The sequence below is a fragment of the Arvicola amphibius genome, chromosome 4 (assembly GCF_903992535.2).
Source record: "Arvicola amphibius chromosome 4, mArvAmp1.2, whole genome shotgun sequence".
Classification (NCBI taxonomy): domain Eukaryota; kingdom Metazoa; phylum Chordata; class Mammalia; order Rodentia; family Cricetidae; genus Arvicola; species Arvicola amphibius.
Window position 1 is genome coordinate 43,873,972 of NC_052050.1, and position 27,939 is coordinate 43,901,910.

Below are 27,939 nucleotides of genomic sequence, written 5' to 3' on the forward strand. Positions count from 1 at the left end.
CGGGCTGCAATCGCGACACTCTGCTGGCCCCTAGCGGAGGTGGTGGGGCGCGGACCTGGTCTGTGGAGCCGCCTGCCGGCTCCTCCCAGGCTGCAGAAAGGGGCGAGGCAGTCAGCTCCTCCCTCAGCCCTCCCGGGCCTGGCAAGGCTGGCTGTGCAGGAGGCAGAAGAGAAGACCACACAAAGAAACCCGAGGGAGGCACCAGGAGTTTGCAAGCTTTCGCTGGCACCTCCCACACAAACACTCTTTCGATTGTTGTTCTGAGTCGGCTTGCCGAGGAATCCCTTATTTCTGCCTTGGTTAAGGTGGGCTCAAGGAAGGCAACATGTTCATTCCTACCACCTGTCTCAGCCTGGTTGAGGGAGAGAGACACAGTTTTCAGGCAGTGACTGTCCTTAGCTCACCCCCGCCCCTCGAAGTAGCATCCAATCCCATTTTAGAGGTGAGTGTACTGGGAAACTCAGAAATGTAAACAATTTGCTTAAGATCAAGCTATTGATGCGGTGTTTAAACACAAGTCCCTTGACACCATGATCCGTTTTCTCTTTCAGGGCATCTTGGTTCTTTTAACATTTGCAGTTGGCCACCACAGAGGCCATTTTCACTTTTACCACACTCTCTGCAAGGGATCCTATGGAAGGGCTCATCTACTTTGGTCATTCAGGAAGGAGGCAATCTGGACTCGGCCATTTCCCTTAGGCAGGGACCCACGTGGGATGGAGGTGGGGAGCTGCCACCTGCTGCTGTCTTTGCTCAACCTTATCCTGGTTCTTGCTGAGCAATATAGGGGAAGGACAGTCTTCTTCGCCCCGTTGGACAATCTTTCCAATGCGATGTGTGGAGGATGAGGTTTAATTTTCTGAAAGAGCAAAAGACTTGAGAAACATTTCAAGTGTCAGATCCCTGGCTACTTCAATGACCCTTGGTACTGACGCCCTGAATCTCTCTTCGGGGCCACTCATTAGTCAATATCTTCTAAGAATCCAGATGTCTCCTCACCCTTCCTAGGACCCAAGCTTACTTCTGCAGGCCACACGTTCCCCGCCCCAACCCTTCAAGCCAGGCCTGTAAGCCTCTTCCATTTCTTTGCAAAAGGCAAAATGCCAGCGGGTGGAGGCGCGTCCCAACCCACCTGGCAGAAAAATAAGGTCCCCCTTTCGACCAGGCCTAACTCTCAGTCACCTTTTTAGGAAATCGGTTCCTGACCGGCTCTGGTCATCTGAAACACTCGTTTCCACCAAGCGGACTACAAGCCCCATGATGCTGCGGGGTCAAGCTGTAACCAGCCCAACTCCGGGCACCCGGGTCCCCCTCCTCTCTCTCCCTCATCCGCTCATCCCTCGCCGGCCGCTCGGGCTGAGGGCCGGGCTATGCGGTTTAGGGTAGCCGGAGGCTGCGGGCGCGCGTCCCTGCGGCGGCGGCGGCGTCCCCGGGGCCGGCGCCCCGTGCGCCCCCGCTCCCGCTGCGGGCCCCTGCTCTCTGTGCGGAGCAGCGTCTTTGTGTGCGGGGGTGTGGGAGGCGAGGCGCAAGGCCGCGTGCCGCCGAGTGCCCGCTCCCTCCCCGGGCGGGTGGGGGCTGCTCCGCGCCGCCCGCCGCCGCCTCCCGAGGACGCCCGCCGCCCGCACCACGCCGGGCGCGCCGCCCCCGCCCGCCGCCGCCGCCGCCGCCGCCGCCGCCGCTCGCACATGCCCGAGCCGCAGCCCCGCGAGCAGACAGCGCCGGCCGCCCGCCCCGCGGCCCCGGGCCCCGGCTCCCGCGCCGTCCCTCCCCGCGGGCCGGGCGCCGCGGCCCCGGCATGAGGAGCGGGCGATGATCCCCGCCAACGCCTCCGCCAGGAAGGGGCCCGAGGGCAAGTACCCGCTGCACTACCTCGTGTGGCACAACCGCCACCGCGAGCTGGAGAAGGAGGTCCGCGCCGGCCAGGTAGGAGCGCCGTCGGGGACCATGGCCCGGCACGCCCGCACGGCGTGGGGAGGGGGCGCGGCGCCGCCTGTCCCGCCTCCCCGGCTAGTTTGCAGTGCTTCTTTGTTTGCAGCCGCGGCTTTTGTGCTTGTTGACCTGACGAGGGTGATGGGAGCGGCCCCCGCCTGCACCCCTGGTTCCAGGACCGGTGGTCCACACGTTCCGGGCCCTCTGAGACTGGTGTAGGGGGGGGGGACCCTGTGCTGTCCTCCGTCGGGGCTTTAAGGGACTGCAGGGAGGGGCTGTCGGTTCTATCTGTGCTCCATGTGGTGGGAGAGTCCACCCCACTCGGTCTAAGCGCGACATCCCTGTGTGAGTGTGAGTGTGCAGAGTTAGAAAGGCCTGCGTGGGGAGGGGGCCCACACAAGATCGGGGAACAAGCTCTGTGGCACTCTCAGGCATCCCAGCCCCACCCAGTGCCCTCTCACTTCCTGGTGAATGAGGTCCCTGTTTGCTTATGGACGCCTCAGTTCCCGGCCTAGGCTCCGGAGCCGGAGTGGGGGAAGACCCTATGAGGAAAGGATCTTGTCCAGGTGCTGAAAAAACGTTCTCCTGTCTTTTGCTGCTAGGGCCTACCTTCTCACCTAGGAGGAAGGAGGGAGCCACAGGAAGGACTTGAGGGTCTGCACAGACTATAGATGCCCTGCTTTTTGCTAATCAGAGAAACCTATGGGTCAGACAGCTTTGGGCAGGCAGTGACCTCAAAGAAGACCGGGAGCCTGAAGTGGTGGTGCATGCCTATAGTCTCGGCAGTGGGGAGGCAGAGGCAGGAGGATTGCCACAAGTTTAAGGTTAGCCTGGTCTTACTTCATGTCTGAGAGCAGCCAGGGCTACATAGTGAGATCCTGTATCCAAAAACCAAAACAAGCAGAAAGACTGGGGAATGGTGGCATTTCTTAGCCATTATTCAGGACAAAAGCAGGCATAGGACACTAATAGTCTTCAGTTCTGTCCTTGCCACTCAGGCAACTTGCAAAGCAGTCATGATGCAACCCCTGCCCCCAGGGAAAGCAGTGTGCAGAGCTGGGCCTAGGATTCAGGCCTTCCAGTTCATTAGGGTCTGAGACTTAGGGACCGTGAGCCCACTTCCTCAGTCATGGAAGTTCAGTATGAGGCCCTAATTCCCAAGGGAAGAGGACAAGGCTGGACATCAGACTGTCTGACATTCCCCCTGAGCTCCAGATCAGTACAGCATTTAGCTCTGCATTGCACTCCCATTTCAGAATCAAATGATCTGCAAGCCTCTGGGCTGGGCTGGGGCTTCACTTCCTTTCTGTGTCTGTTTCCACAAGCTGTCTCCAAGTTAGTTTATCTGTCATAAAAGCTTCGTAAAGACAGAAGGTCAGAGAGCCTGGGAAGCAAATACAAGGTACCGATACTTGGCCTGGAGGAGACTTAGTTCTGGGATTACAGTGTGCTGAACACAGGCCGTAAAGATCCAATCCCATCCTCCCTGGCTCCTCTCCACTTTCCTTGCCTGAGGAAGTCCCCCAAAGATCTAGGGATTGTTAGAAGGCTAGAAACTGAATCCCCAGAATGTCTCAGCTCTACTCCCTTAACTGAAGGGTGTGGGTGGTCCTCTTCCTAAAACTAGAAAGAAGTGGAATGTCTTGGAAGAGGGCTTTTTCATCCAGGCCTTTGTTGACAGACCTCAAGTCAGCCATCTTGCTGGGGAGCCTCAGCTGCTGTAGGTCTGGTGGCCAGGGCTGTTGAGAATGTTCTTCTCATGTTCAGGATGCCATAGTGGCTAGGTACCCTGCTCAGCCCATTCTGAATCTGGTGAGTCAATGTATCATTGAAATGGTAACCTGCCTGCCTATTCTTGATTCAAGCCAGGAGAATATGGGGCACCAGTGACATTAACCCTTGTTCATCCAAGAGGAGTTCAAGCAGGCATTCTCCTGAGTACCAGGAGGAGTTCAAGCAGGCATTCTCCTGAGTACCAGGAAGCAACATACCAGTTAGCCTCGGTGAGAGAGTCCCTGGCTGTACCCAACCCCAAGGCTGATACAGGGTGACACATTCAAATGCTCGCTGTCTCATCTTTGGGGCATTAGAATATCTTCTCGGGAGACAGACCTGGGACTGAGCCACCAGACATCATGACAGCACTCCTGCAGACACTTAGCATGCCAGATGGTGTGTGCTGGGGGTCCCTGACCTCTAAGGCTCCTGGCACAAGTCACTGTAGAAAACCGCCAGGCTTTCCTTGGCAGCTGGGACTCCCTGGTCCTTGCTTGGCATAGCTGCCTCTGCTTTGCTCCAACAAAAGCCTGCAGAGGCCTCCCGTGGGCAGGCCTGACGGTGCTGACTGGTTGAGTCTGCCGAACAGAGAGCTTTCAGAGTGGTTCAGCCACTGGGGCGGGGGGGGGGGGCTCTTCTGGGAATGGTGAACAGTTAAGAGGTGCAAGGAAGGAACCTCGCTGGAGCCTGAAAATGGTGTGGTGGTCAGGTGTCCTGCCAGGCAGGAGGGACGGTGGTGGAAAGCAATGTATGTCACTTCTTCTTCGCCTGGCACTGCTCAGGTTCTAGAATCATGCGTTCCCTCAGGGTGAGGGGGCAGGGATGGCCATGGACAGCAAGGACTCTGAAGGGGTCCTTGGGAAGCATTGCTATTTCTTGGGGCTGCCTCTGCCTTGGTCCTCCTTTCCAGGTTTTTCCATTCAGCTTTCCCACCCAGAACTCGGTGAGGCCGTTAGAAGTACCAGTTATATATATTGGGAACCTGGGGGGGCACCTAGTCCCTTCCCTCACTCTATAGTCCTGGGTGTGGGGGTAACACCAGTTAGGAAGCTAGGAAGTTCAGCAGAGAGAACCGCAAATCTCAAAAACACACAGACAAACAAATCAATGAACTCTGAGGTGGAAGAAGGGCCACACAGGGATGAAAGGGTGGAGTCAGCAGTGCTGCCCCATGCTGTCTGGGGAAACACCCTCCACCCTCTCATCCTTGAGAAAGCGCAGGCGTGCCTGACCATCACCCTTGTTAGGTGGCAGCTTTCTGAAGCAATGACTAACTCAGACTCCAGCCATCTTCCCTAGGCCTGGGAAGGAGGAGAGGGTAGCCGGGGAAGGAGAGGAGGCCAAGTGGCCAAGGCTCCGTGATCTCCCACCCTTCTTCAGTGCCCAGACTTACTGTATATCTGGCAAGTGCTTTTAAGGCTTTACCTGACAAATAGTTCTGTCTGTGATAAAAGAGTTTGAAAGCCCCCTGCAGTGCTCCTGAACATTTAGACCCAGTGAGCCGCTACCAAACACGTGGCACACAAGTGAACTCCTGCAGAGCCAGAGAGCAGCTAGGCACACCTGTGCCTGCGCAGGGACCACTGGGTAGGTCGGGTGGGCATGCTTTCTTCTGGAACCTGTGCGTGCCAATGTGCAGGTGCACAGAGGAGAGGCAGGGAGGCTTCTGCCCAGGCAGCCCCAGCTCCCTAAAGACTTAAGCCCTAAAGACTCCAGCTTTGATTCCCTCTGAGCCTGTGGAGGTTCAAGAGTCTCTACTCTCTCTGTGGGGAGGACCGGTGTTAGGTTTCATGGAAACCTTTTCATTGCAGCAATTAAACCAACAGCTGGGCCCTTTTGCTGAGGAAGTTAATGAATTCTCCCACCTGGGCCCAGGGCACTGCCACTTGCGCTGTAGGTCCTGTTCTGGATGGGCGGGGAGGAACTCTGAGGGCCTGGACAGGCGCATGGGGTCCACATGGGACTCGGGGTTGCCTGGGGGCAGATGCTGGGAGCAGTCTTGAGGAGTTGGGGTGGGGAAGGCATCCATCTTGCAGGAGGGCTAACCTCTAGAGCTGGGAGCTGAGGCCCACAGGAGCTCTGGGACCAGGCAGTGTGCCTACCAGTTCCCTAGAGCCTTGTTAGCTTCAGTAGCAGCATCAACAGCGGTGGCATCTAGGGCGGAGCTGGGGACACTCAGCAGCTCACCTGAAACTCTGGGGGAAGGCCGCCTCTTTTTTTATTTAACATTTGCATTTATTGTGTGTGTATGTGTGTGTGTGTGCATGCATGCACACCATAGTGCAGGTGGTGTGGAGGCTAGGGTTGTTTCTCCCCTTATGCCATGTGGGGCCTGGCTATCAAACTCAATTCACTAGATTTGGTTGCAGTATCTTTCCCTGCTGGGTCATCCACAGGCCTAAAGGCCATGCCCTGACTTTCTCAGCCAGCTCAGGGTCTGTGGCTCTTTCATTTCCACCTCATGGCTCAGAACCCCACTTAGGTCAGGACCAGGGGGCGTCCAGCCCACCCTGGACAGTAAATTCACTCCCCCTTCTCTGTAGGAGCTGGCACAAGGTGCTTTGGGACTCCTCAGAGCTCCAGGTACAGCTCAGGGGCCCAGAGGGGCAAGGCCACTTGTTCTTGAGGCTCCCAATGCATTTAAAAGTAAAGAACTGCCAATACGTTTAAAAAACTGATCTAATGGGGTGTGGTAGCTCTCACTGTGACCCTGGCACAAGAGCCACGGCAGGAGGACCACCACACATTTGAGGCCAACCTGGGCTACATGAGAAACTGTCACAAAAACAAACCATTATTTTAAAGATTTCCACTCTTTTGAAAAGCAGTTATTACTAAGCAGGAGAGATGGCTCTGTGACTGAGAACACTTGCTGCCCTTGCAGAGGACCTGGGTTCAGTTAAAGGAAAACCCACACGGCAGAGCATCTCCATCAATAACTCCAGTTCCAGGGATCCAGTGCCCTTCTCTGGCTTTCTCAGGCACCAGGCATACACTTGGTGCCCAGACATCCATGTAGGCAAAACACCCAGACACATAAAAATTTAAAAAAACAGAGAAAAAGGAAAAATGTTATTACACTCATTTGTGTGTGTGTGTGTGTGCGCGCGTGCGTGCGCAGAGTGCACGTCACAGCACAGGTGTAAACTCCTGGCCCAGTTTGTGTTTTGAAGCAGTCTCATGATGTGTGTCTGTGTTTTTGTACGCACCGGTGCCAGTCTACCTGGCCTGAAACTGTACTAAAAAAAAAAAAGGAAGAAAGAAAAAGATTTGTTTTTATTTGTGTGCGTCTGTGCATCTGTAAGAAGCCGGGAGACACATCGGATCCTCTGGAGCTGGGGTTACAGGCGTTTGTGAACCGCCTGACGTGGATGCTCGTCCTCGTGGTGGAACAGCAGCAACACTAACCACTGAGCTGTCTCTCCAGCTCCTGGGTTTCTAAGGAAACACCTCCCGTTCTTCCCTCCCCACCTCACTCCCTCGTTGAGCTCTTCCCCGATACTAACCTCTATAATTATGAGCCACTCCAAGAACCAGATATCATGGTTTATACTTTTATACACTTTTTTTTCTTAAACCTTCTCCTAACCCTCCACGTAGTCACCTATACCTTTAACAAATGTGTAACCCCTGGTTACATGCCAGATGCTGCCCAGGGTCTGGGAAGCCATTGGTGAACACAATAGGCCGGATCAGGGAAACTGAAAAAGCGAAGAAGCCTGGGTGTTGGCAGAGATCTGGGACAGGATGAGGGGCAGCTGTCACCTCAGGTTGGTTGTCAGAGCAGACTAATATAAGGAGGTGACGTTTGGGTGGCAACCCGAAGGCGGGCAGAAAGGTTTTGTAGACACTCGGTCTGTGTTGTGTAACAGGTTCCTGGTGGGCTGGGGTGTGAGCCTGTGGTGCAGCGCTTGCTTAGCAGACAGCATGACACACCCACCCTGGGCTTGATCCCCCATACTGTCAAACCAAACCAAACCAAACCAAACCAAACCAAACCAAACCAAACCAAACCCTCCACCATAACTGAAGACTACAAGAAAAAGAGGTTGGGGTAGCCCACAGTCGCTCACGATTCTGGGGACTGGAAAGGTCAGAGTGGAGAGAGTTCAAAGAGCTGGAAGCAGCAGCAGCATCTGGCCAGGACCACCTACCTGGCTGTGTCACAGGGCAGTGAATAAATTAGCCCATCTGGAAGGAGCATGGGGTGGGGCAGGGCAAAGAGCCAGGAAGCTGAACTCACTGTGGGAGCTGATCCAGTCCCCTGAGACCTGACCTGCTCTGGTCCTGGCCTAGCTTCAGTCACCCCACTCTGGGCCCCAGCTTCTATAGATCCACTGCCTTTCTATCCTGCTCTTCCAGCACATGAACTTTTGGGGGTAAAAATCACAGTGCTGGGCTATCCAAGGGATCATTTCTAAGGGGACAGATAGTGTGGATAGGTGGGGTAAATGAGTTTCGAGAGAAGTCCAGGGTAGGCTTCTAGACAAACACAATAAAAAAAACAAAAGACAAAGTAAACACAACAAAGAAAAAAACTAAAACCTCTGGAGAGATTAGTGCCAAAGTATATCAAGCCCTGAGTTAATTTCATTTATTTATTTTGGATCTATTTGTCTCATCTTGTGTTGTGAATGTTTTGCCTGCAGGCCTGTATGTGTATGGAATGCAGGCCTGGGGCCCTCAGAGGTCAGAAGAGGGCATCGGATCCCCAGAACTGGAGCTGTTAGGTTGTTGTGAGGCACCATAGCATGTGGGTGCTGGGAAGTGAGTGAGCTCTTAACCACTGAGCCATCTCTCGCTCCGCTCCCCTGAGTTCAGTTCAGCTTGGTCGCGTGGAGACACGAGAGAGGTGCTGCGAGCTCTAAGGGGACTGTCACGTAGGTGACTGGGAGCAGCATGGTAGCTTGAGGTGGGAACTTCCAGGGCCTCGAGGTCGGTTTTGAAGGTTGAGCCCACAGATAGATCATGGGGATAGGGTAGATGTGGAGGGTGAGGGAAAGGGGGGCCTACAGGGTGTTCTGGAGGATCAGTGCTTTTCATGCCCTAAGCCTTACCTTAATACTGGGGTGGGGGAGGCAGGCGTGGGTTTTTGCTTTCAAAAGTTTAAGTTTTGTGTGTGTGTGTGTGTGTGTGTGTGTGTGTTGGGGGAGGCATGAACACATCACTGTGTACATGTTGAGGTCAGAGGACAGTTTTGGAAATCACTTCTCTCAGCCTCAGGTGACCAGGCCTGGTGGCAGGCAGGTGTCCTTACCTGCAGAGTGCCTCGCCACCTGCCAGTGCCATTTGTTTCAACCTGAGGTGCAGCGAAGTGAGCGCTGTCCACTGTGAGGTGAGCCCATGGCAGCTGTGCAGGAATGGAGCAAGCCAGCAAAGGCAAGGAAGATACTCCTGGAAGATGCTTCTAGAGGGAGCACCCGGGTGGGGAAAGGCACGGTGACAGGAGGCCGGAGGTCTCAGGCTGAGAACTCAGTAAGCTTTTCATGTCCTCCTGAGGATACAAGTTGCTGCCCCACCCCTACCCCCAACTTCCTTTCACTCCCTGCAGAGACAGTTTCCTCCTGTTCATAATGTCCCATTGTCCGTTTGGTTGATTTCATGGTAGACACTTTGCCTCCAGTGTCCAGTTCCTTGTGGCTCTAGGGACATGTGTGTGGGGGCGTGGCCTGGAGCTCACTGACAGCACAACTGTAGAAGCTACGGATCCATCCTGGGAACCCCAGATATCTCTATCCAGAGGTTATTCCAGTCTTCACTTCCTCCAAGGAAGAAATAAGTACCCCACCTGGGTGGAGGGGACAAACCACAACCATGGGATCCAGTGCAAGGGATTGGTCGCACTGGTCGCCAGGGTTGCACTCCATAACCTCATCCTTGGCCAGTCTAGCACACCCCATGCTGGTGATCTTGGGGTGACCTGGCTGCTGCTCTGCCCCTCCCCCGCCACCGAGTGGGTCCTGGCTTTCCCTGCTCCAGTAAATCAGTAGACTTCCTTGGGCACTTTCCATCCTCTGAAGACGTGTTGAAAAATTTCATCTGCTGACATCTCTTCTCCTTATTCTTGTGGGTTTTAAATATTTTACTGACATTCTTATACTTGCAAATTTAACATTTTTGGCATTCTCGGTTTCTTTGTGTGGATCCAAGTCTCCATCTGGTATCATTTTCTTCCCACCTGACCATTTTCCACACGTCTCCTGGCACTGCGTTCTCTTAGCTGTGGTTTACCAGTCTCTGTGTCCCCTTCGTTTTGGAAGAGTCTTCTCACGAGGTGTAGAGTTTTACACCAACTCTTCCTTCCCTGCACCCCAGTACCATAAGGGTTCATTATGCTGGCTCAGGGCTTGTATCAGCTGTCACGAGAAGTCAGGTGTTTTCTGTTTGTCCCACTGATACTGGCCTCCTTCCTTTCTGAGCTCCTAGGGCTTTCTTAGCTCCTTCCCAGTGTCTCATGATGAGGGGCCCTGGCATCGACTTTTTATGGGGTGTTGCAGTTCTTGGTTCTGTAGGGTTTTCACTGTACTCATTTCCACAACAAATTGCCACAAAAATGGGTGAGTTAAGACAAAAATTTACCGCTGGGCATAGTAGAGCAAGCCTTTAATTCCAGACGTCAGCTGGGTATGGTAGTGCGTACCCACAATCCCAGCACTAGGGAGGCTGAGGTGAGGAAACAAGGATTCAGAGCCTGCCTCAGCTATCTCTGAGTTCAAGGCCAGCTAAGACCCTGTCCCTCCCACAACTCCTCCCTCCCACAATAACAACAGCCAACTGAGGAGCGGAGGGAGAGCCCTGTCCATGCCAGTTGGGGCTTCATATCGAGAGCTCGTTAAAAATCCAACAAAAGGCCAGATGTGGTGGCATATACCTTTAAGCCCAGCATTTGGGAGGCAGAGGCAGGCAGATTTCTGAGCCTGAGGCCAGCTTGGTCTACAGAGTGAGTTCCAGGACAGCCAGGACTGTTACACAGAGAAACTCTGTCTTGAAAAACCAAAACCAAAAAACCAAACCAAACCAACCAACCAACCAACCAAACAAAAAACCAACAAAAGAAGCCTCCTGAAATCGCAAACTTTGAGCATATTGTATCACTCTTTTCCCTGAGACAGGGTCTCTCTGTAGCTTTGGAGCCTGTCCTGGAACCAGCTCTTGTAGACCAGGCTGGCCTCGAACTCACAGAGTGCTGGGATTAAAGGCGTGCGCCACCAGTGCCTGGCTGAGCATATGCACCACTGTCTTTACTTTCTTGGTGTTTCTATTGCGTGCTCTTCCTCTGTGTTACAGACCATGTCTCCCTCCTTCTGACATGCACAGTAGTTTTGAAGGGCGGTTGTCTTCTTAATGACATCCAGTTAGGCTTTAATAAAGATATTGGCTGTAGGCTTTAGTATGAGGGCTCAGAGGAAGAAAGGCGCTCAACAGAAAGTAAGACACACCGGAAGCATCGGTGGGTGGTTTTGGAAACAGTCTCACTGCGTGGTCCAAGCTGCCTTTGCACCTTAGCCTCCTGACTGCTGGGATGACCAGCTTCCCATCCCACCTAGTGGACCTTGTAGATACGTATCAAACATCTGAATTTTATCTTCCTTTAAAGAGGATTAGCCTCTTTTGACCAAATTAATTAAATTATTTGCCCGTAAACCTTTGGATGCTAACTCTTAATCTAGTTGATTGGCTCAGGTGAGTCTCTTCTCTAGGCTAGTTTAGCCCTGCTGGGAAGGCACAGCACTGTTGGGGTCTACTAAGTAGTGGGTGGGTCCAGAATTCTTCTTAGCATCTTTTTTTTATTTCTTTTAATTTTTTTAGACATAAAGCTTTATGAGAGGGAGGAGAAAGAGAGAGAGAGAGAGGGAGAGAGAGGGAGAGAGAGGGAGAGGGAGAGAGAGGGAGAGAGAGGGAGAGAGAAACAGAGAAGGGGGGATCTTCTTAGCATCTTGAGTGTGAGTGGCTGCCCTGGGTGAGCTGTGAGGGCTGTCTGTCTGTCCACCCTTGGTGAGCTGTGAGGGCTGTCTGTCTGTCCACCCTTGGTGAGCTGTGTCTGTCTGTCCACTTCTCTGTTTTTCCCAGTCGTGTTGAGTTTTACTGCACGCACACGATGCTTGGTAATCAGTAAAGACTCGAAGGGACCCCTGTGCAAAGGAGCAGCCCTCCCTTCCCCTCCTCTTACTGCTCCGCTTTCCTAGTCCTGCCTGTCCCCACAACTCCAAGTCTGCTGATGGTTCCCCTCTCTGAATAGCAATCAGTGTGTTCCTCCAGGTGGAAGGGATACCACAGTCAGAAGGAAAGCACAGTCAGGGATACCAGTTGGAGACACCGGGTTGAAAACAATTGCTTCCTATATTTTGAAGTGATATCAACCCCATCCATTTCAGTATAGTTTGTGTTACCTTGTCTTGCTTGGGAGAGACACTCTTTAATAGGGTTTAGAAAGGCATTAACATGTATATGGTAGAGTCACTGAGTTTAGCCAGAAGTTCAGACTCCTGAGATATGCTTAAATATTTATGTCTAACATATATGCTTTTCACAACACAGTACAATTGCATGTAGTGGAGTATCATTCCTGAAATCACAGGATTGATGCCAAAATGTCGCTACCTGAGCCCAAAGGCATAACACAGGGCTCTGAAGTTGGGCTGTGAGCATGCTCTTTCATCATAGCCAGTGTATCTGGGCGGTGGGGGCAGGGGAGGAAACACATGGGACGGCACTGCTCCCTGTGTAGCACAGGTTAGCCTTGGCCTCACCATCCTCCTGCTTCAGCCTTCTCTTTGCTGGGACTGTGGGTGTGTGCACTACCTGCTCTGTGGGTGTTGTCGTACCCGTTTGCCACAGTTACACAGTGGTTGTGGCGCTTCTTGACACCACTCGCCCGGCGTAGCCTTAGGCATCCTCCTTGGCTAACAGCCTCTTTGGATGGGACCACCATTCAAACTCTGCCTTAGATTCCCACAGGCGGCCCGTGGTGCCTTGAAGGACATAACTCTAGCTGGAGGCCTAGCAGACCGGAAGGAAGGCCCTTGCTTTCCCCTCCCAGAGTCCTTTTCCCCCTGTCTCCTATGCCCTCCGCCATTCACAGGGCCACACTCATCTTGCTGGTCTCTGTCATGGCCTTGTGAGTTAGAACAGGTGACAGCCAGAGACCTGCTGCCAGTTTAGCTGCCCTTAGACCCATGTCAGATCCTCCGAAGTGACCAGGGCTCCATCTCAACTTCTTCCACAGGTGGACATTGAACAACTGGATCCCCGTGGCCGGACTCCCCTGCACCTGGCCACCACGCTGGGGCACCTGGAATGTGCCCGTGTGCTCTTGGCACACGGCGCAGATGTGGGCAGGGAGAATCGCAGTGGTTGGACAGGTGGGCACCCTGTTGTCTTAGTTCTTCAGCCAGTGTCCTGGAGTGGGCCAGAGAGTCTCACCCTGTGACGTGGCTTCCCCGCCCCCAGTGCTACAGGAGGCTGTGAGTACCAGGGACCTGGAGCTGGTGCAGCTGGTGCTGCGGTACCGAGACTACCAGCGGGTGGTGAAGCGACTGGCAGGCATCCCCATGCTCCTGGAGAAGCTCCGGAAGGTGAGCTCCAGCTCCTCCTGCCCGCTGCGGCCCAGCATCCAATTCTAGTGCCCGCTCAGCCCTTTTTTTTTTTGTCTTCCTCCAGGCCCAGGATTTCTACGTGGAGATGAAATGGGAGTTCACCAGCTGGGGTAAGAGGGGCTGAATCTGATCTGGAGACTTGAGTTCACTGTCCCCTGTCGGAGTGTGGCTCCATGCTCTTCATTGGGTTCCTTCTCACTTAGCCTCAGAGCAATGCCAACTCCCAGCCAGGTCTTTGCAGATTGCCTCAGCTGCTATCTGGTTGCTATTATCGCTCTATTCCTCTGTAATGATTTGCCTGTCGTTTGCTCTAAGATAAAGTCCAGCAGGCAAAAGTCTTACCTTGTCCGGTGTTGTACCTCCAGTGACTGGGACAGTGCCTGGCGTGGATGTGGTGTTCAGTAAATATCTCTTGAAAGCGTGGGTGAGACGCTGAGTGGGTGAATGAATACACAGTGGGTATCAGAGGCAGTGGTGTGTGAGCCATCCCTGTGCCCAACCTCAGATCGCTCAAATCTCCCCGGGGGGCCAGGGCTGAAGGAAGGGCTTCTTCCTCCCTTGCAAGCTCCCTAGTCTTTTTCTGGCTGTGCTACCAACTCAGTTCTGTGCCCTGGGCTGGCCCAGGGGACTGAAACCCCTCTGACCTTCACTTCTACCCAGTGCCCTTGGTATCCAAGATCTGCCCTAGTGACACCTACAAAGTGTGGAAGAGTGGGCAGAACCTGAGGGTAGACACCACACTTCTGGGCTTTGACCATATGACCTGGCAGAGAGGGAATCGCAGCTTTGTCTTCAGGGGTCAAGGTCAGTCTGGCAGTAAATAGGGCAGGGTGGGAGACAGCAGATAGCCCCCGACCACCCTGACCTCTGTGCTGTTCCCTGGCGGCAGACACAAGTGCTGTGGTTATGGAGATTGACCATGACCGCCGTGTGGTGTACATGGAGACGCTGGCCCTGGCCGGGCAGGATCGGGAACTGCTGCTGGCTGCTGCCCAACCCACTGAGGAGCAAGTGCTGAGCCGGCTCACTGCACCGGTTGTCACCACACAGCTTGACACCAAGAACATCTCCTTTGAGAGGTGAGTTGGTGCAGTGTGGCTAGCCTGAAGCTAGCCTGATGGGCAGCCATTTCACCTGGACGACTCTACCTCCCCAGGAACAAGACTGGCATTCTGGGCTGGCGCAGCGAGAAGACAGAGATGGTGAATGGGTATGAAGCCAAGGTGAGGGTACAGCTCTGGGTCCCGGAGCTCAGCCATGCTCAACAGAGCGCTCCCAGCCCACTCTCTGTGGCATTGTGGGCACAGAGGCAATGCAGCATAGAGAAAGGCATGAGATCAATAGTCCCTCCTGCAGAGGGGCATTTTTGGGTGTTCTGTGTTGCATGAACTGCTCAAAAACAGAGAGTCTCCCCAGAATGTAATTTTAGGCTCTCTGGCAGCGGGGAGGAACAGTTTCTGTGAACAGAACCTCGAACCTCTGTTCAGAAGCAAATTTATTGATTGTACACAAAGACTCTGTTTGGGATACAAGTTCCTGAAACCAAAGCCCCTTTGATCTATTTTACATGTTTTCTGAAGGAAACCATCCCACCCCTGCAACCTTTAGTCCTTATTGTGTGGTGTTTGTGGTACCCGGTAATTCAAGATCTCCAAGTGTGCCTGGGTAGTCTTATGACCAAAGTCATGCATAGATAGAAAATAATTCTATAAAGCATGGAAAACAATCGCTGTTCTCTACTGTGACCTCTTCAAGGTCTAGGCACCTTCACCAAACACTAATACATTCAGCTGTTGCCCAGATACGGTGAGAAATAGCTGCTGTATTCTAACGTTTACCTAGCTACACTACTAGAGTCCCACTGTAGGCCTCTGTGGAGTCCTTGGGACAGTCATGGCCGGAGGTCTCTTCTGATGTGCTGTGTGGGTGTGTCCTCACAACAGGCAGGTGCTCTCACCCCACCTTACACATGTGTACTGAGCCCTCCCCATCGCACCCCATTTAATTTAATCCTAGTACTCCACTAAGTAGGCTTGCTGGGCTGTTTCTTCTGGCCTACAGATGAGGGTTGCGGTGCTGCACTGAGCTAGCAGAGTCACTGAGACACTTACAGGAGCGGTGCACATTTCTGTGTAGCAGAGCTGGGGATCACAGTTTGGCTACCTGGCCTCAAAACCAAACCTCTGGAAAACTTCCGCTCTGGGGCCCCGCCTCCCCAGCATCCGATGAATGAAGGTGCTGATGAAGACTTTAGGGCTGTCTATATTGTCTCCTTCTGGAAGCCCTCCCCGGTTCTAGGTGCTCAGATAAGGGCGTTGGGTGCCCCCACCAGGGCATGTAGCTCTCTCTGTTTTATGACTGACTGCACATTTTCTTGTCTTTCCAATTAGAGTGTGACTCTCAAAGGAGCAGGGATGGTGTCAGGTTTGTTCATTGTGTCCCTGATGCCGACCTCAGTGGCTGGTCTCTAACTGCTCCTCCGAAAGTTTGCTCGCCTAGACTAGGGCTGCAGCTGGGGGAGAACACTTGCCCACTGTACGACAGGCCTAGAGACGGGGCAAAGATCCCCTCCAAGGTTTCTATTGGAGGGAGTGCTTAGCATTCCCTTGAGCAGCACCAGGCTGTCCCCAGCCCCTCCCTCTCTGTTCTCAGGTATATGGGGCCTCCAACGTGGAGCTCATCACCCGGACTCGGACGGAGCATCTTTCAGAACAACACAAAGGCAAGGCCAAAGGTAACAAGCTTGAGACAAATGGGGGGAGACGCTGTAGATGGGTGGGACCACCAGTCACCAGTGGGAGGGAGGGTGCCCCCAATAGCATTCTCTAGCTGCCCAGTGCCAGGACAGCTCAATCAGGCAAATTGATTTCAACTCAGATAGGTGCCTGCCATACTGCAAAGGTTCCTAAGGCTCATTTGGGTTCAGTGATTAATTACTAATGTCTGTGTTGCATTTAGGAGAAAAATGTCATGCATGCCACTTATAGGTTCATCTAGGCATCTGATTCAGAGCCTTGCCACTGAGTCCGTGTGCTTGTGTCACACACATTCACTGGGCACTGTCTAACTTGTCTCAAGTGGAGACGTGTAATTTCTACTTGTCTGAGAAGACAATGAAGTCATTAATGCGGACGCGCCTAAAGGGGGCACTCCCACAAACTCCCCAAAGTTTTGCTATCCAAGGTCACCAGCCTGGAGAGTGGCACTTTGGGAAGTTTCCTCTGAGCTTTAAGTGCTTTTATTTATTTTATTTATTAATTTAGGGAGACAGAGTGTCACTCGTAGCCCTGGCCCCAAATTCTTGATGTAGACCAGGCTTGCCTCCAACTCACAGATACCCACTTACCTTTCTGCCTCCTAAATGCTGGTATCAAAGGGCCACCCACCATGTCTGGCTTAGGGGCCCTTTCATTTTGCCCAAGCTTGCAGTGGGTCCTGGGCTATGCTCCTAAGAGACCTCATCACTTTAGGTGGAAGTAGCTAGGAATGTGGGGTGTGAGAGCTGCCCACACCCCTGCCTTAGGCATGAGGCACCCATGTGTATGCAGTTGCAGACCTGAGGCCCCACATTTCTTCTAGGTTGTAAGACACCTCTGCAGTCTTTCTTGGGAATTGCTGAGCAGCACGGGGGCCCCCAAAATGGGGTGAGTGTGTGTCAGGGGTGTTACTGTTTTGAAGGGTGTGGGTGTGGCTTAAGAGGAGGTTCTGGTGGCAACCTGTGTAGATGACCTACGTGGGCTTCCTACTCCCAAGCCAGTGTCAGCTCTATGCTGGAGGGGGAGGGATGAGGGACTGTGTCACCAACCCCTGGCCTGGAATCGGGCTAAAGCCTCCTTCCGTGCGGTACAGACCCTGATCACTCAGACCCTGAGCCAAGCCAACCCCACTGCCATCACTGCGGAGGAATACTTCAACCCCAACTTTGAGCTTGGCAACCGGGACATGGGTCGTCCCATGGAACTGACCACCAAGACACAAAAGTGAGGGCCCCTTGCTCTTTCTGGGGAGGGATGGGCAGGGTGGGGGTCTAAGAGGTGCTAGGAGGCCATGGCTTCCTACAGCTTCCCTTACCCCTTGGGATCTGGGGGACCAGGTTCAAGGCCAAGCTGTGGCTGTGTGAGGAGCATCCCCTGTCCCTGTGTGAGCAGGTGGCTCCCATCATTGACCTCATGGCTGTCAGCAATGCACTTTTCGCCAAGCTCCGGGACTTCATCACATTGCGCCTGCCTCCTGGTTTCCCAGTCAAGATTGGTGAGCGCCCCCTTCCCCCAATTTCTCCTCAGTCACTTTGGGAGGGTGAGGTTTAGAGGAAATCTGGACAGTGGGTCTGAGGTATGAGGGGCTAGATGTTGGTGCTCATGGCTTCCTTGTCCTCAGAAATCCCCGTCTTTCACATTCTCAACGCCCGCATCACCTTCGGGAACCTCAACGGGTGCGATGAGCCAGTGCCCTCCGTGCGAGGCAGCCCCAGCAGCGAGACACCGTCCCCTGGCAGCGACTCCTCCAGCGTCAGCAGCTCCAGTTCTACCAGTGAGACTCTCCACTCCCCACAGAGCCCGGCCTTCTCACAGCTGGGCTCTGTTTCCCTCCCTCACACCCAGGGGTGAGCCCAGCCCACACCTGACCCCTGGCCCACGCCCCCAGCCTCCTGCCGCGGCTGTGAGATCTCCCCTGCGTTGTTCGAGGCCCCCCGTGGCTACAGCGTGCTGGGTGGCCAGCGAGAGGCTGCGACTCGTGATGAAGATGATGACCTGCTGCAGTTTGCCATCCAGCAGAGCCTGCTTGAGGCGGGCAGTGAGTATGACCAGGTGTGTTCCTGACGCCACTCCAAGCCATTCCAAGTGCAGGCCAACGCAGCTAACAGTCCGCTCCCTCCAGGTCACCATTTGGGAGGCGCTAACCAACAGCAAGCCAGGCACCCACCCCATGTCCTGTGAAGGCCGCCGACAGGACAGGTCAGTGGCCATGAGGTCGAAGAGAACTCAGAGGTGCCTATTCCCTCTCCTATCCCCAACACACATGCACAGAGACTCCCACTAACCTGTCAGACTGCACAGTGACACCGGAACCCTGCTAGGCCCAGAGAACCCTTAGTGCCTACAGCAGGGCTCCATCTGGTATCAAAAACCCGTTATCAAGATGGCTTCTGCCAAACCCCTTTCCTGGCACAGGGTGGGTGGCCAGTGCTCCAGGCATGTGCAGAAAGCAGGGACCTAACTCCCAGGACGTTCAGACCCTCAACAGACAGGTTGGCGGGACCTGGGATCTTCCATCACCGGGTGGGGCCAGGACAGCCCAGTGAGACTCATGGCCTCCCCTAGAAGGGTGGCAAGTCTGCCCAGCCCTGGGGCCTCCACGATGTCTCCTGCCCCACTTACGAGCAGGTGTCCCAGGTGTGCCGGGAGCGGGGAGCGCTCGACAAATCCTCCCCGCCCCCAGGAGCGCCCCACCCACGCCGCAGCGCCAGCCCGTGCCCCCGGCACCAGTGCCCAGCCCTCGGCCCAGCCCGGGTCCCAGCTCCAGCAGCCACGTGTTTCGGAGCTACGACGAGCAGCTGCGGCTGGCTATGGAGTTGTCTGCGCAGGAGCAGGAGGAGAGACGGAGGCGAGCACGCCTGGAGGAGGAAGAATTGGAGCGCATCCTGCGTCTCTCGCTGACCGAACAGTAGCGCCATCTGCTGGGACCCTCGCTCACTCCACGCAGGACCCGGGTCCGCGCACCTGCCGTGCTGCTGCAGGAGTTTGGAGCCATCACATCGGGGGTGTAGGGGTGTACCAGGCTTGAGATGCCAGGGGTTTGATACAGGCATGGAGTAACTCTCCAAGCCAGGGCCCTAGAGGCATGGCTGTGCTCCCTAATCCCCTAATCTGCTTCTCTGGACTTGGGTCTGTCCAGGGGCGGAGACAGGTGGTATTGAAAAGGAAATGAATCCTTGAGAGGAGCATTATCCCTGTCCCATGCTCCTTCTGGCTGGTCCTCCTTCTTGCTCACTGACCCCTCTCCAGGACACTGCCCCTGAAGCCTTCTCGTCTCAGCTCTTCACCCCTGGGAGGCGGCTGATTGCCCTGTGTGCTCTGTCGCTGCTTTGTCCCAGACACAAACCAGCACATCAAGGGCCCAGCCCCTCCTCACCCCGGCATTTCAGCGTCAAGTGCACTTAGCGGGGTGCCCAGCTCCCCCAGCTCCCACACAAGCTCCCACACCTGTCCTGTGTCTCAGGGTGGTCCCAGCTTCTCCTTAGGCAGCCAGAAATTGGAGTCCCCATGCCCGCAGCACGTTTTTTATTGTGATCAGGGAGTGTGTCTAAGGTGCCCCCTAGTCTGGACAAGGCCTGATTCCCTCATGGTGCCTTGGGGAGTGGGGGCAGCATATTGGCTCTTGGGGGCAAGCACTAGACCCGACACAAAGGCACTGATCGGGGCCCTGGCACCACTACCACCACCCACCCGGTCCTGCCAGCTGCTGCTAGCCCTCTGTGGTTGTGCACCCCTCTTGCCCCCATTCAGGGGCTGAATAACACCCTTTATCCAATGGTGCTAACCCCGGCTCTCCCTGTTCCTCCCTACCCACCTAAAGAAGCACAGTCCCCCCTCCCTGGGCAGGGGCCCATGCACACCCTTGTCTTGGGGCCACCTTCTGGCTGGCTTCTCTGCCAGGGGCTCAGAAGGGGCACAAAAGGGGGGGGCAAGGAAAGAGCAACAAAGTGAAGCTGTTCTTCCTATTCCCTTCCCTGATGCCAGGGGCACCAGACTGATTCTGAGGCACAAATAAAGAGGTTTCAAACCAGATGCTTTTCTACCTAACTTTATTAGGGGAGGAGTGCCTGCGGTGGGTGGGAGGTGGGGGTCTTTGGAACCTCAATGCAAAGATGGCTGACCTAGGGTAAGAGGCTGCCTGGCGGGTCCTCAGTCCAGCTTGTATTTGCTGGGTTCCCCAGGATTCCAAAAAGGGAATGGGGGGGGAGCCGTCCATGCAGGAGGCACAGACTTGTATTTAGTAAATCATTTCATTAATTATGCCTCAATATTTTTATAGACTCAGTAGAGTGCTGGAGGCAGTGTGTGTGTGTGTGTGTGTGTGTGTGTGTGTGAGAGAGAGAGAGAGAGAGAGAGAGAGAGAGAGAGAGAGAGAGAGAGAGAGAGCTTCCTAATGCCAGTTCTCCTGAGATTTCTCTGGCGGGGTATATCTGTCTCCAAGAAGCTGCCATCTTTGGAAGTGGGAAAAAGAGGAGAGCCCTGTGCCATAGATGGATGGGACGGATGAAGCCAGTGGGTCAGGCTTTGCCAGCAATAGATATGGGGTGCTGCCCATCTGCCTCCACATACTGTGGAGAAAATCAAGTGAGCTTTTTAGGAGAAATGAGGGGATTTTCCTGAGACTCTGGGGATACCTGTTGAGATCCATGTGAGGTCAGCTCCAGTCAGCACACTAATACTAAGCAGTTTCCCTGCCCAGGGTAAGGGACAGAGGGACACCACCTCACCATTAAGCACCATTCCTAAGGCTGGCATTATCCCAGGCTCCCTCTAGGCCTAATCCTGTAAAGTCGGGGCCTAGTACGGAGCTCAGTCCTTGCCACTTAAGATCCCTGTGTCCAGGCCTCCTGCGAGGGATGGAGTTTCTTTTCTGGTCTCGCCCCTAACCCCAAGCCCAGGAAGCAGGGTATGGAGTTCCAGACCAAAGGTCGGCGATGCCAGTCTGTGCGCCCTGCTCCATCGGATCTGCAGCATGCAGAGCTTTGCAGCAAATATGCCAGGCTAGTCCGTGCCATCCACGAGCTCACACAGCATGTTTTCCAAAGCAGTAATGCGCTCCTCCTGGGCTTGCACTCGCTCGCGAAGGGCCTTCATCTCCTCCAGCAGAGTCTCCAGGGTGTGCTGCTGCTGATACATGGAGAGCAGAGGAGACCATGGCAGAGAACGGGAGGCAGCGGGCAGAGCTAGGGTAGAGCGGGTCAGATCTGAGAGCTTACCGACAAGGGGGAGTCGCTGGCTGACTGGCTGCGCCGGGGACCAGCTGGCGGACGCACATCTAGGATGTTGCGCTTGGTGATCCGGAGCTCGCGGTGTTTGGGGGGTACATATCCTTCTTTCAGCGAAATGAGTACAGGTTCTGCATCCTGACCCGACAGCCACTCATCTGCTTCCAGGGCTGGCTCAGGGCCGGGCGTGTCTGGGTATAGGTCATCCTGGAACAGGTCCGACTGAGGGGTAGAGTGGACAAGAGGGCCGGTGTGAGCTGGGCACCGGATGGCTGCCTTTTGATGCTTTCCAACCAACCCCCTTGCCGAACTCCTCTCCTTCCTTACCTTTCGAGGTACGGTCATGACGATGGGTTCACACTTTCGTTCATGTAACTTGTAGAACCTATGAGGAAGGGGAATTCAACGCTCTTGCTGTCTCCCTGTTCTTTTTAAAGCCCCATGCTTGGGACTAAGGAGTTGGAAGCCAATACGCTGAGTAACTACCGGAGTAACTACCGTGTACATTGAACTTTGCACACATTATCAGTTTTGGGGTAAAACATCTCGGGTGGAATGCCAGGCTAGTGGGTGCCGGGACAGTCACTGAAAAAGACCAGCGTGGCTCCCTTCTCTTTTCCAAATGGCAGCTCAGTTAGGGGAAGACCTGGAGAGCAAGAGCCGACATGAGGAACAGGGGTAGAGGGATAGAAAGGACTGAAGTGCTGACCTGGCAATTTCACATTTGCTGACATCCAGTCCCCGCTTGGGCATGAACCCCATGCCCCGCTGCGGCTCTTTGCTGCTGAAAGTGTTCAGATAATGCACAAAGGGTGGTTCATCCGTAATTTCAAAGTACCGAATGCTACTGTCACCCTGCAAAACCAGTCAGTTGAGAGGCACGGACAGACAGGGCCCTCATCTCCATCCCAGCCGTGGTCCTTCCCACCCAGCCTCCACCACCTTGCCACACAAGTAGACAATGCTGGAGTCAGGGTCATAGAACGGCAGTAGCACTCCATTGCTTGTGTCCATCTCCTGCAGGGCCACCGGTTCTTCAAAGTTGTTCTGCCGAGCACAGAAAGAGTGACCAGCCCTGTTCATCCTCCCGGGCTGCTTCAGACTTCGCTTTATGCCCACTCGCAATCCCATGCATTCCCAAGGCAGATCTGGTGAGACCCCACAGGCTCTCTTCTAGACTTTCTCATTCCGTTTCCCTGGCACAAATATACCCTGTGCGGTTGCATGCAGTCACAGCAAACCACCCCCAGGGACTAGGCATCACCAGGAGGGGGCGCCAGCGCGAGCTCCTTCAGGCGACCCAGAAAACTGGGTGGGCAGTGTCGGGTGTGAGGTGGCAGCAACCTTCAGCCCTGTCAGAACGGGCATACCCTGCGGGTGCGGGGCGTCTGGCCCCTCGCCCGTGATGCCAGCCCCCGGGGCACACATCCCAAGCCTCCAACTGTGTTACCGGGTCCCACAGGCCTAGCTCTCGCTGGCTCATGCGGGTGAATCCCGTGGTGAAGATATGACCCAGCCGTGTGAAGACAGCCCGCATGGGCCTCATCCCCTCGTGGGCTGCAAACCTCTCCTGGGGGGGGTAGGGGAAGAAGGGAGGAGCATCACCCTACTGCCTGCCTTGGGGAAGATGGAGATCTGAGAGACCTTGCCAACCTGAGTGTGGGGTGGGCGGGGGAAGGGTCCTAAGAAAGAAGTTTCACAGAGGTCTGTGGCAGGACCCTGGCCTGGAGACTTATCAGGGCGGGGACCGAGCAGGAGGTGCGGAGCTCTCAGCAGGTCCCAGACCTTAGGCACTCTCAAGGGCCGATCGATCCCTGGGGCAGGCGATGTCTGCTGGCTGCCTGGGGTTGCAGTGGGGCTTTACACACAAGGGAGCCCTGTGCTCCGCTTGGGCCTTTTGGGCCGGGCCACCGCTTGGGAGGGTGCTCCTGGCTGATCCTGCAAAGCGAGCCATTGGCCGGCTCGGCCTGGCCTACCGGGTCCCAGAGTGCGAGTTGCCGCTCACTCATCCTGCTGAAGCCGGTGCTGAGCAGCTTCCCGTCTGCGGTGAAGACGGCCCGCAGCGGGCGGGCGCCCTCGTGAGGCCGGGCTCGCTCCTGCTCGCAGGGTTAGTGGGTTAGAGTACCCACCCACCCAACCGCCCCACGCCGCTCCCAGCCGCGCCACGCCTGTGCTCCACGCAAACATGCACATCCCCTACCCCAACACCCCAGGTTAGACAGAGGCTGGCCAGGACAGGGGGACAGGGCCATTGCCCTCCCAGGGCACCCAGCTGGGACATGCAAAGCTTGAGGATTGTTTCATCCCCCAATGGGTGCGAAAGGGGTCAGTCCGAGTTCAGGCCCCTGACCCTGGAAGATGGCGTTGGCTATCTGAGAGGAGAGGGTCCCGGAGTTCAGGTTTCATGCAGGTTCTGGTTGGAGGATGCGGTTTCCAGCTTCTGCCCTCAATCTAAAGGCAAGGAGCTCTCCTCGGAGCTCGAGATGCATGGGAGGGGAACGAAAAGGAGCAGGCAGAGGCTTGCAGTCTGGGGCTTACTCAGGGTAGGGGTTGAGACTGCAAAGCCTTCAAGGGGTGCGGGGGTCATGACTAATTTCTGGAGTAGGGATAGGACAGGTAAGAGCTGGGACCAGTGGCTCTGATGACAGTGGGTATCTGATGCTACCAGCTATTATCTAGCAAGGGGTGCTAGGGAGTAGTCAGGCCAGGCACTCACCGCAACCACCTGACTCTTCCGGGGGTCAATGATTCGCAGGGTCTTGTCCTTGCAGGTAGTGGCTAGCAGGCTACCATTGCTGTTCCAACACACACTGTGGATGACGTCAGGGTGTATGTCGTCCAGGCTCAGCAGGACCTCCCCAGTGCCCACATTCCAGATGATGATGACATTATCACCACCTGTCCAGAGTGTCCAGGCCTGGTCATCTGGGCCCCCGCCTTCCTCACTCCCACCCGCATCTATAGTCGGGACCCTTCTTAAACGTCCACAGACCTGCGCTGAGCAGGACATTCCTGGCAGTAGGGTGCCAAGAGAGGATGCCCACACGCTTGGAGTGGCCCTCGAGTGTGATAACAGGTTCGGTGATGTTGCGCACCGGGGTGTAGTCTGGAATCTGCCATACCTAGGTAGGAAGAAAATGCAACAAGTAGGTGGGATACGGGGATAGCTCCGCCCCCTCAGTGCTGTTGGCCCTCTTGAGTGGTAAGTGTCAAGTACAGGATAGTGTAATGGTGGTGCCTGGACAGAGAAGCAGCAGTTTAGGACCAGGAAGCATTGCCAGCTCTCCAGAGACCTCCCCATTCACTCTGTCGGAAAAGGTTCAGAGTGTTGTACCCCTTCTCTTAGGGCCCCAAGTTGACCACGGTTATAATTAGTTCTAGGCAGTGCATTCTGGGAGGGAGTGAATTTAACTAAAAATAATCTGGGAACCGGCAGGGTAGGGCAGGACCCCTGGTGCCCTTCCCCAGCACAGGTGAGGCACCTCTCTGCTCCCCTACCCAGCTGGCAGCATCCACCTGGCTCCTACCATGACAGTGGTGTCGTCTGAAGCGCTGGCGATGACGTTGTCGTTGTGTGGGCACCAGTCAATGTCCAACACAGGGCCAGTGTGCCCAGTGACCAGTGGGTAGTTCTTATCCACACGTCCTGTCTGGAGGGGTCAGAGAAGGAGATGTGGGACCACTCTCATGTGTGGGCGCACGCGCGCGTGTGCATACACATGTGCACACACTGGGACCTGACACTTGTTAAGCAACCGCTAAACTACTGAGCTGCATCCCCAGGCCCTCCTGGATGTGGTTTTGGAGTGGTCACTGCATTTGCTGACCCGTCCATCGATTCTGTATCATTGGTTTTCTTTTTGCGGACATCTCTTATCCTCTTGGCCAGTTTGTTCTCTGAACTCTGCTGAACAGCACAGAGTAAAATCGTTTGCATCAGGGAATCTGATTCAGAGAGGCATGGCGACTTAACGAAGCACCCATGGCAAGACGCTAGAACACAGACTTGAATTAAACCCAGCGTTCTTCAAAAGACACCTACTTGGAGGACTTCCGTTTTTAAATATAAGGTCTCATTATGTTTTTCAGCCTATGTTGGTCTTGCCTTGGTCTGCTCTATGTTGAGCTCACAGGCATGGACCCCCACACCCGGTGAGGAGGCTGTACTTAAGCCTGTTCTCCAAGTTGGGATCTGTGGGAAGCTCCTTAAGAGACTGAAGTGAGCAACCCTGAGAGCGGTGTCCTCGTTCCAGGTTACACTTGGAACCACAAGCAGGCAATCCTGGTGCCTAATGCCCCTTAGCCAGGGCTGGGGGCCACTTTTCTTTTTATCTCCGTCAATTGATTTTGGGAGCTATGAAGACTCTGCAGGGGTTGGCACTGGCCCAGACCATGCAGCCTGGGAGAGGGGGTGGCTAAAGGCATTGAAATGGCAGTCACGCTGGGGAGGAGGTGGCTCTGGCTGAAATTTGAGCCCTTGGGATGGTGTCTCTGGATGGTGTCTGCATTGTCCAGGGTGAGTCATGGGCTATTGTCAGGCCTCTTCCTGACCCTGACACTTGCGGGGCCTCCTCTAGCAAGGTATAGGGGTCAGTATCTAGATCAAGGCTATGCTTTCGGTCTCTACCCCGGGATGGAGATGGCCAAGTGTCTGCGAAGGTGACAGCCATTGCCTGCCCCTTTCCTAGTGTGCAGAGGACTCTGGCTTTATGTCTTTTTCCCTTTCATTTAATTTTCATTCTACCCCAGTACCGGAACCAGAATCTAACACATTCTCTCTCTAAGGTCAGAATCTGACTGCTTGGCTCTGCTGCACCCGACCAGCTCCATCACTAGCTCTCCTCTTGGTCCCTGCTTGGGAACAGGGGCTGCATGTCCTAGAGGGTGAGCATAGGCCACTCCAATTGCTGCTCAGGGAACGGGGAGGGGAGAGCGGCCAATTCACAGAGACTGCCCTTCTGATGGAGGACTAGATTCCAGGGAGACAGCCCAGGGGTCCCAGCCAACCGGTTCCCTCCCCTCATCCCTCACCTTGGCCAGAGGCAGGACAATGAAGGCACCCCCACCTCCAGCCTCTACAATAATGGCTAGAAATTTGGGGTTGACGGCACAGAAGGCACTGTCCCATGTGACCTTGGATACCCGGATGTCTTCATAGGCCTGGTCGGCCTTTGCTGCCTGACCAAACACATGGCGGAACTTGCTTTGCCGAACCACTCTCCGGCTCATGGCTGGAGCAAATATGGGGATGCAGAGCCTAAAGGCGCGTTGGTCCTTGATGCTGCCAACTGCGGTGAGAGGGAGAAGGAAGTGAGCATTACCTGGTAAGGAGTAGGGGTTTTCTTCAAAGTGATCAAGGTAGGAGGCAGATCTTTGTCGCCTGTCAAATGTTTAATTTGAGAGGCTAGGATGGGGAGTCCGGCCACTTAGACACACAGGCTAGGGTGTAGTGGAGGCTGACATAGGACTGAAACTTGCTGCCGGACAATATTTTGAGGAACAGTGTCGGTGGGTCTCCTCCTGCTGCTGGTCATGGAAGAGCACTTTTTTTGCAAGTGTTTATCCCTCCTAGTGACACACTACTCAACGTACTCTCTGGTAGTCACTGGACCTTAGTTCAAGGTTAGTTGTGGGGCTAGCACTCCCGCCCTCAAGATCCCAAATTCTCATCTCTGGCACAGTTCAGGCACAAGTGTCTTTTTCTACAAATTTGCCAAGAGAAACGTTCGTTCCTCTGGTTAGCCTGTTTCAACTACTGTTTCCTCCCGTGGTGAGGGGGTGGGGATATGCGGGAGTGGGCAGTATAAGGTGGCTCTCCCTTCCGTCCATTTACCACGCACAGGCTTCTCTGAGAAGCCCTGTTATGGTCAAGTGACATGAGTATCATACTTTGGTCGGGCTTTGAGTGTATTGCCTGTGCCTGCGCTGGGGCTTCTAGTAGGTTCTCCTGAGAGTGTCGGTCCTTGACCCCATCGGCAAGGACCACAAGGACCAGATGTGTACCAGTGAGGAGGTGAGGTCCTTTTTCTGGAGCCAGGACCTTAGCTATGCCATTTTCCCCAAGGGGACACACCAGGCTCTCCCAGAGGCCAACTGTTTCCTGGCCCTCCCCAGCCCGGGCATCCGTGTGCCCTTCAAACCGCTCCTGCAGCCCCAGGCCTAAAGCCCGGCCTACCCGCACCCTCCTCTAGCCTCCTGCTCTGGCAGTGAGTTCTTGTGAGACTAGGTGTCTCCTCGCTAGCCGCTGTCCGGCCAAATATAGACACCAAGTCCGCCCTGCGGGACCGAATTTAGCGGCGGGGAAGGGGGGGGGGGGCGCAGACCTCTGCCCCCTCCAGAGACCCCGCCCGCTCCGTTGGCTGCGGGGGCGGAGGCGGGGAGGAGGGTACCTGGTCCTAAGACGGGCGGGGGTGCTCTCGCGGTGACTCCTCTGTGGAGTGGGCCGGGGTACGCGGGAGGCCGAGGGAGGCGTCAGCGGCGCGTCCGAGGCCGGGCACTGGGTCGCGCGTTCCGGCCGCTGCCTGCGGCTCTCAGCTGCCTGCCGGCTCCGCTGCTGTCCCAGCTGCTGCTGCCATCAACCTGGGGGGGCGGGGCCGAACGGGGGGGGCAGGGCCAGGCCAATGCGGCCACGCCCTGTCCAGCGCGGGAAAGTCCTGC

General features: G+C 55.1%; 2 protein-coding genes across 8 annotated transcripts; one reads left to right on the top strand and one right to left on the bottom strand.

Moving 5' to 3' along the window:
• Window positions 1-1,782: 1,782 nt before the first annotated feature.
• Ankrd13b (ankyrin repeat domain 13B) lies at window positions 1,783-20,089 on the top strand. 6 transcript variants are annotated; one of them, XM_038327534.1, is made up of 16 exons: window positions 1,783-1,923; window positions 12,932-13,067; window positions 13,156-13,280; window positions 13,366-13,411; window positions 13,962-14,105; window positions 14,191-14,380; window positions 14,458-14,524; window positions 15,954-16,035; window positions 16,881-16,945; window positions 17,151-17,281; window positions 17,395-17,552; window positions 17,679-17,831; window positions 17,946-18,109; window positions 18,180-18,256; window positions 18,473-18,549; window positions 18,686-18,823. In XM_038327534.1, the coding sequence occupies exons 1-15, from the start codon at window positions 1,810-1,812 to the stop codon at window positions 18,516-18,518; spliced, it is 1,698 nt and encodes a 565-aa protein (XP_038183462.1). In that variant the 5' UTR covers window positions 1,783-1,809; the 3' UTR covers window positions 18,519-18,549; window positions 18,686-18,823. The 6 variants fall into 6 exon arrangements, with proteins under 6 accessions (XP_038183462.1, XP_038183461.1, XP_038183463.1 ...); XM_038327533.1 differs by having other exon boundaries at window positions 18,741-18,803; XM_038327535.1 differs by having other exon boundaries at window positions 18,695-18,793.
• On the bottom strand, window positions 20,090-27,809 carry Coro6 (coronin 6). 2 transcript variants are annotated; one of them, XM_038327537.1, is made up of 11 exons: window positions 27,672-27,809; window positions 26,314-26,570; window positions 24,810-24,932; window positions 24,275-24,404; window positions 23,999-24,180; window positions 23,259-23,378; window positions 22,225-22,329; window positions 21,992-22,137; window positions 21,610-21,667; window positions 21,274-21,504; window positions 20,090-21,184 (listed from the first exon to the last, which is right to left on the bottom strand). In XM_038327537.1, exons 2-11 carry the CDS (start codon window positions 26,509-26,511, stop codon window positions 21,059-21,061), a joined length of 1,419 nt encoding a protein of 472 aa, XP_038183465.1. In that variant the 5' UTR covers window positions 26,512-26,570; window positions 27,672-27,809; the 3' UTR covers window positions 20,090-21,058. The 2 variants fall into 2 exon arrangements, with proteins under 2 accessions (XP_038183465.1, XP_038183464.1); XM_038327536.1 differs by lacking the exons at window positions 23,259-23,378; window positions 23,999-24,180; window positions 24,275-24,404; ... (1 more) ...; window positions 26,314-26,570; window positions 27,672-27,809 and having other exon boundaries at window positions 20,090-21,181; window positions 22,225-22,538.
• Window positions 27,810-27,939: the final 130 nt, after the last annotated feature.

What these genes read in the sequence shown, in the direction of transcription:
- Ankrd13b (XM_038327530.1), top strand. Translation starts at nt 1,810, where the DNA reads ATGATCCCCGCCAACGCCTCCGCCAGGAAGGGGCCCGAGGGCAAGTAC. An exon ending in ACACAAAGGCAAGGCCAAAG is followed by an intron (nt 16,036 to 16,880) that starts GTAACAAGCTTG and finishes CATTTCTTCTAG; the next exon opens with GTTGTAAGACACCTCTGCAG. An exon ending in GAAGGCCGCCGACAGGACAG is followed by an intron (nt 18,257 to 18,685) that starts GTCAGTGGCCAT and finishes ACTTACGAGCAG; the next exon opens with GTGTCCCAGGTGTGCCGGGA.
- Coro6 (XM_038327537.1), bottom strand. Translation starts at nt 26,511, where the DNA reads ATGAGCCGGAGAGTGGTTCGGCAAAGCAAGTTCCGCCATGTGTTTGGT. An exon ending in TTGTCTACTTGTGTGGCAAG is followed by an intron (nt 22,138 to 22,224) that starts GTGGTGGAGGCT and finishes CTGGTTTTGCAG; the next exon opens with GGTGACAGTAGCATTCGGTA. An exon ending in TCATGACCGTACCTCGAAAG is followed by an intron (nt 21,505 to 21,609) that starts GTAAGGAAGGAG and finishes TCTACCCCTCAG; the next exon opens with TCGGACCTGTTCCAGGATGA.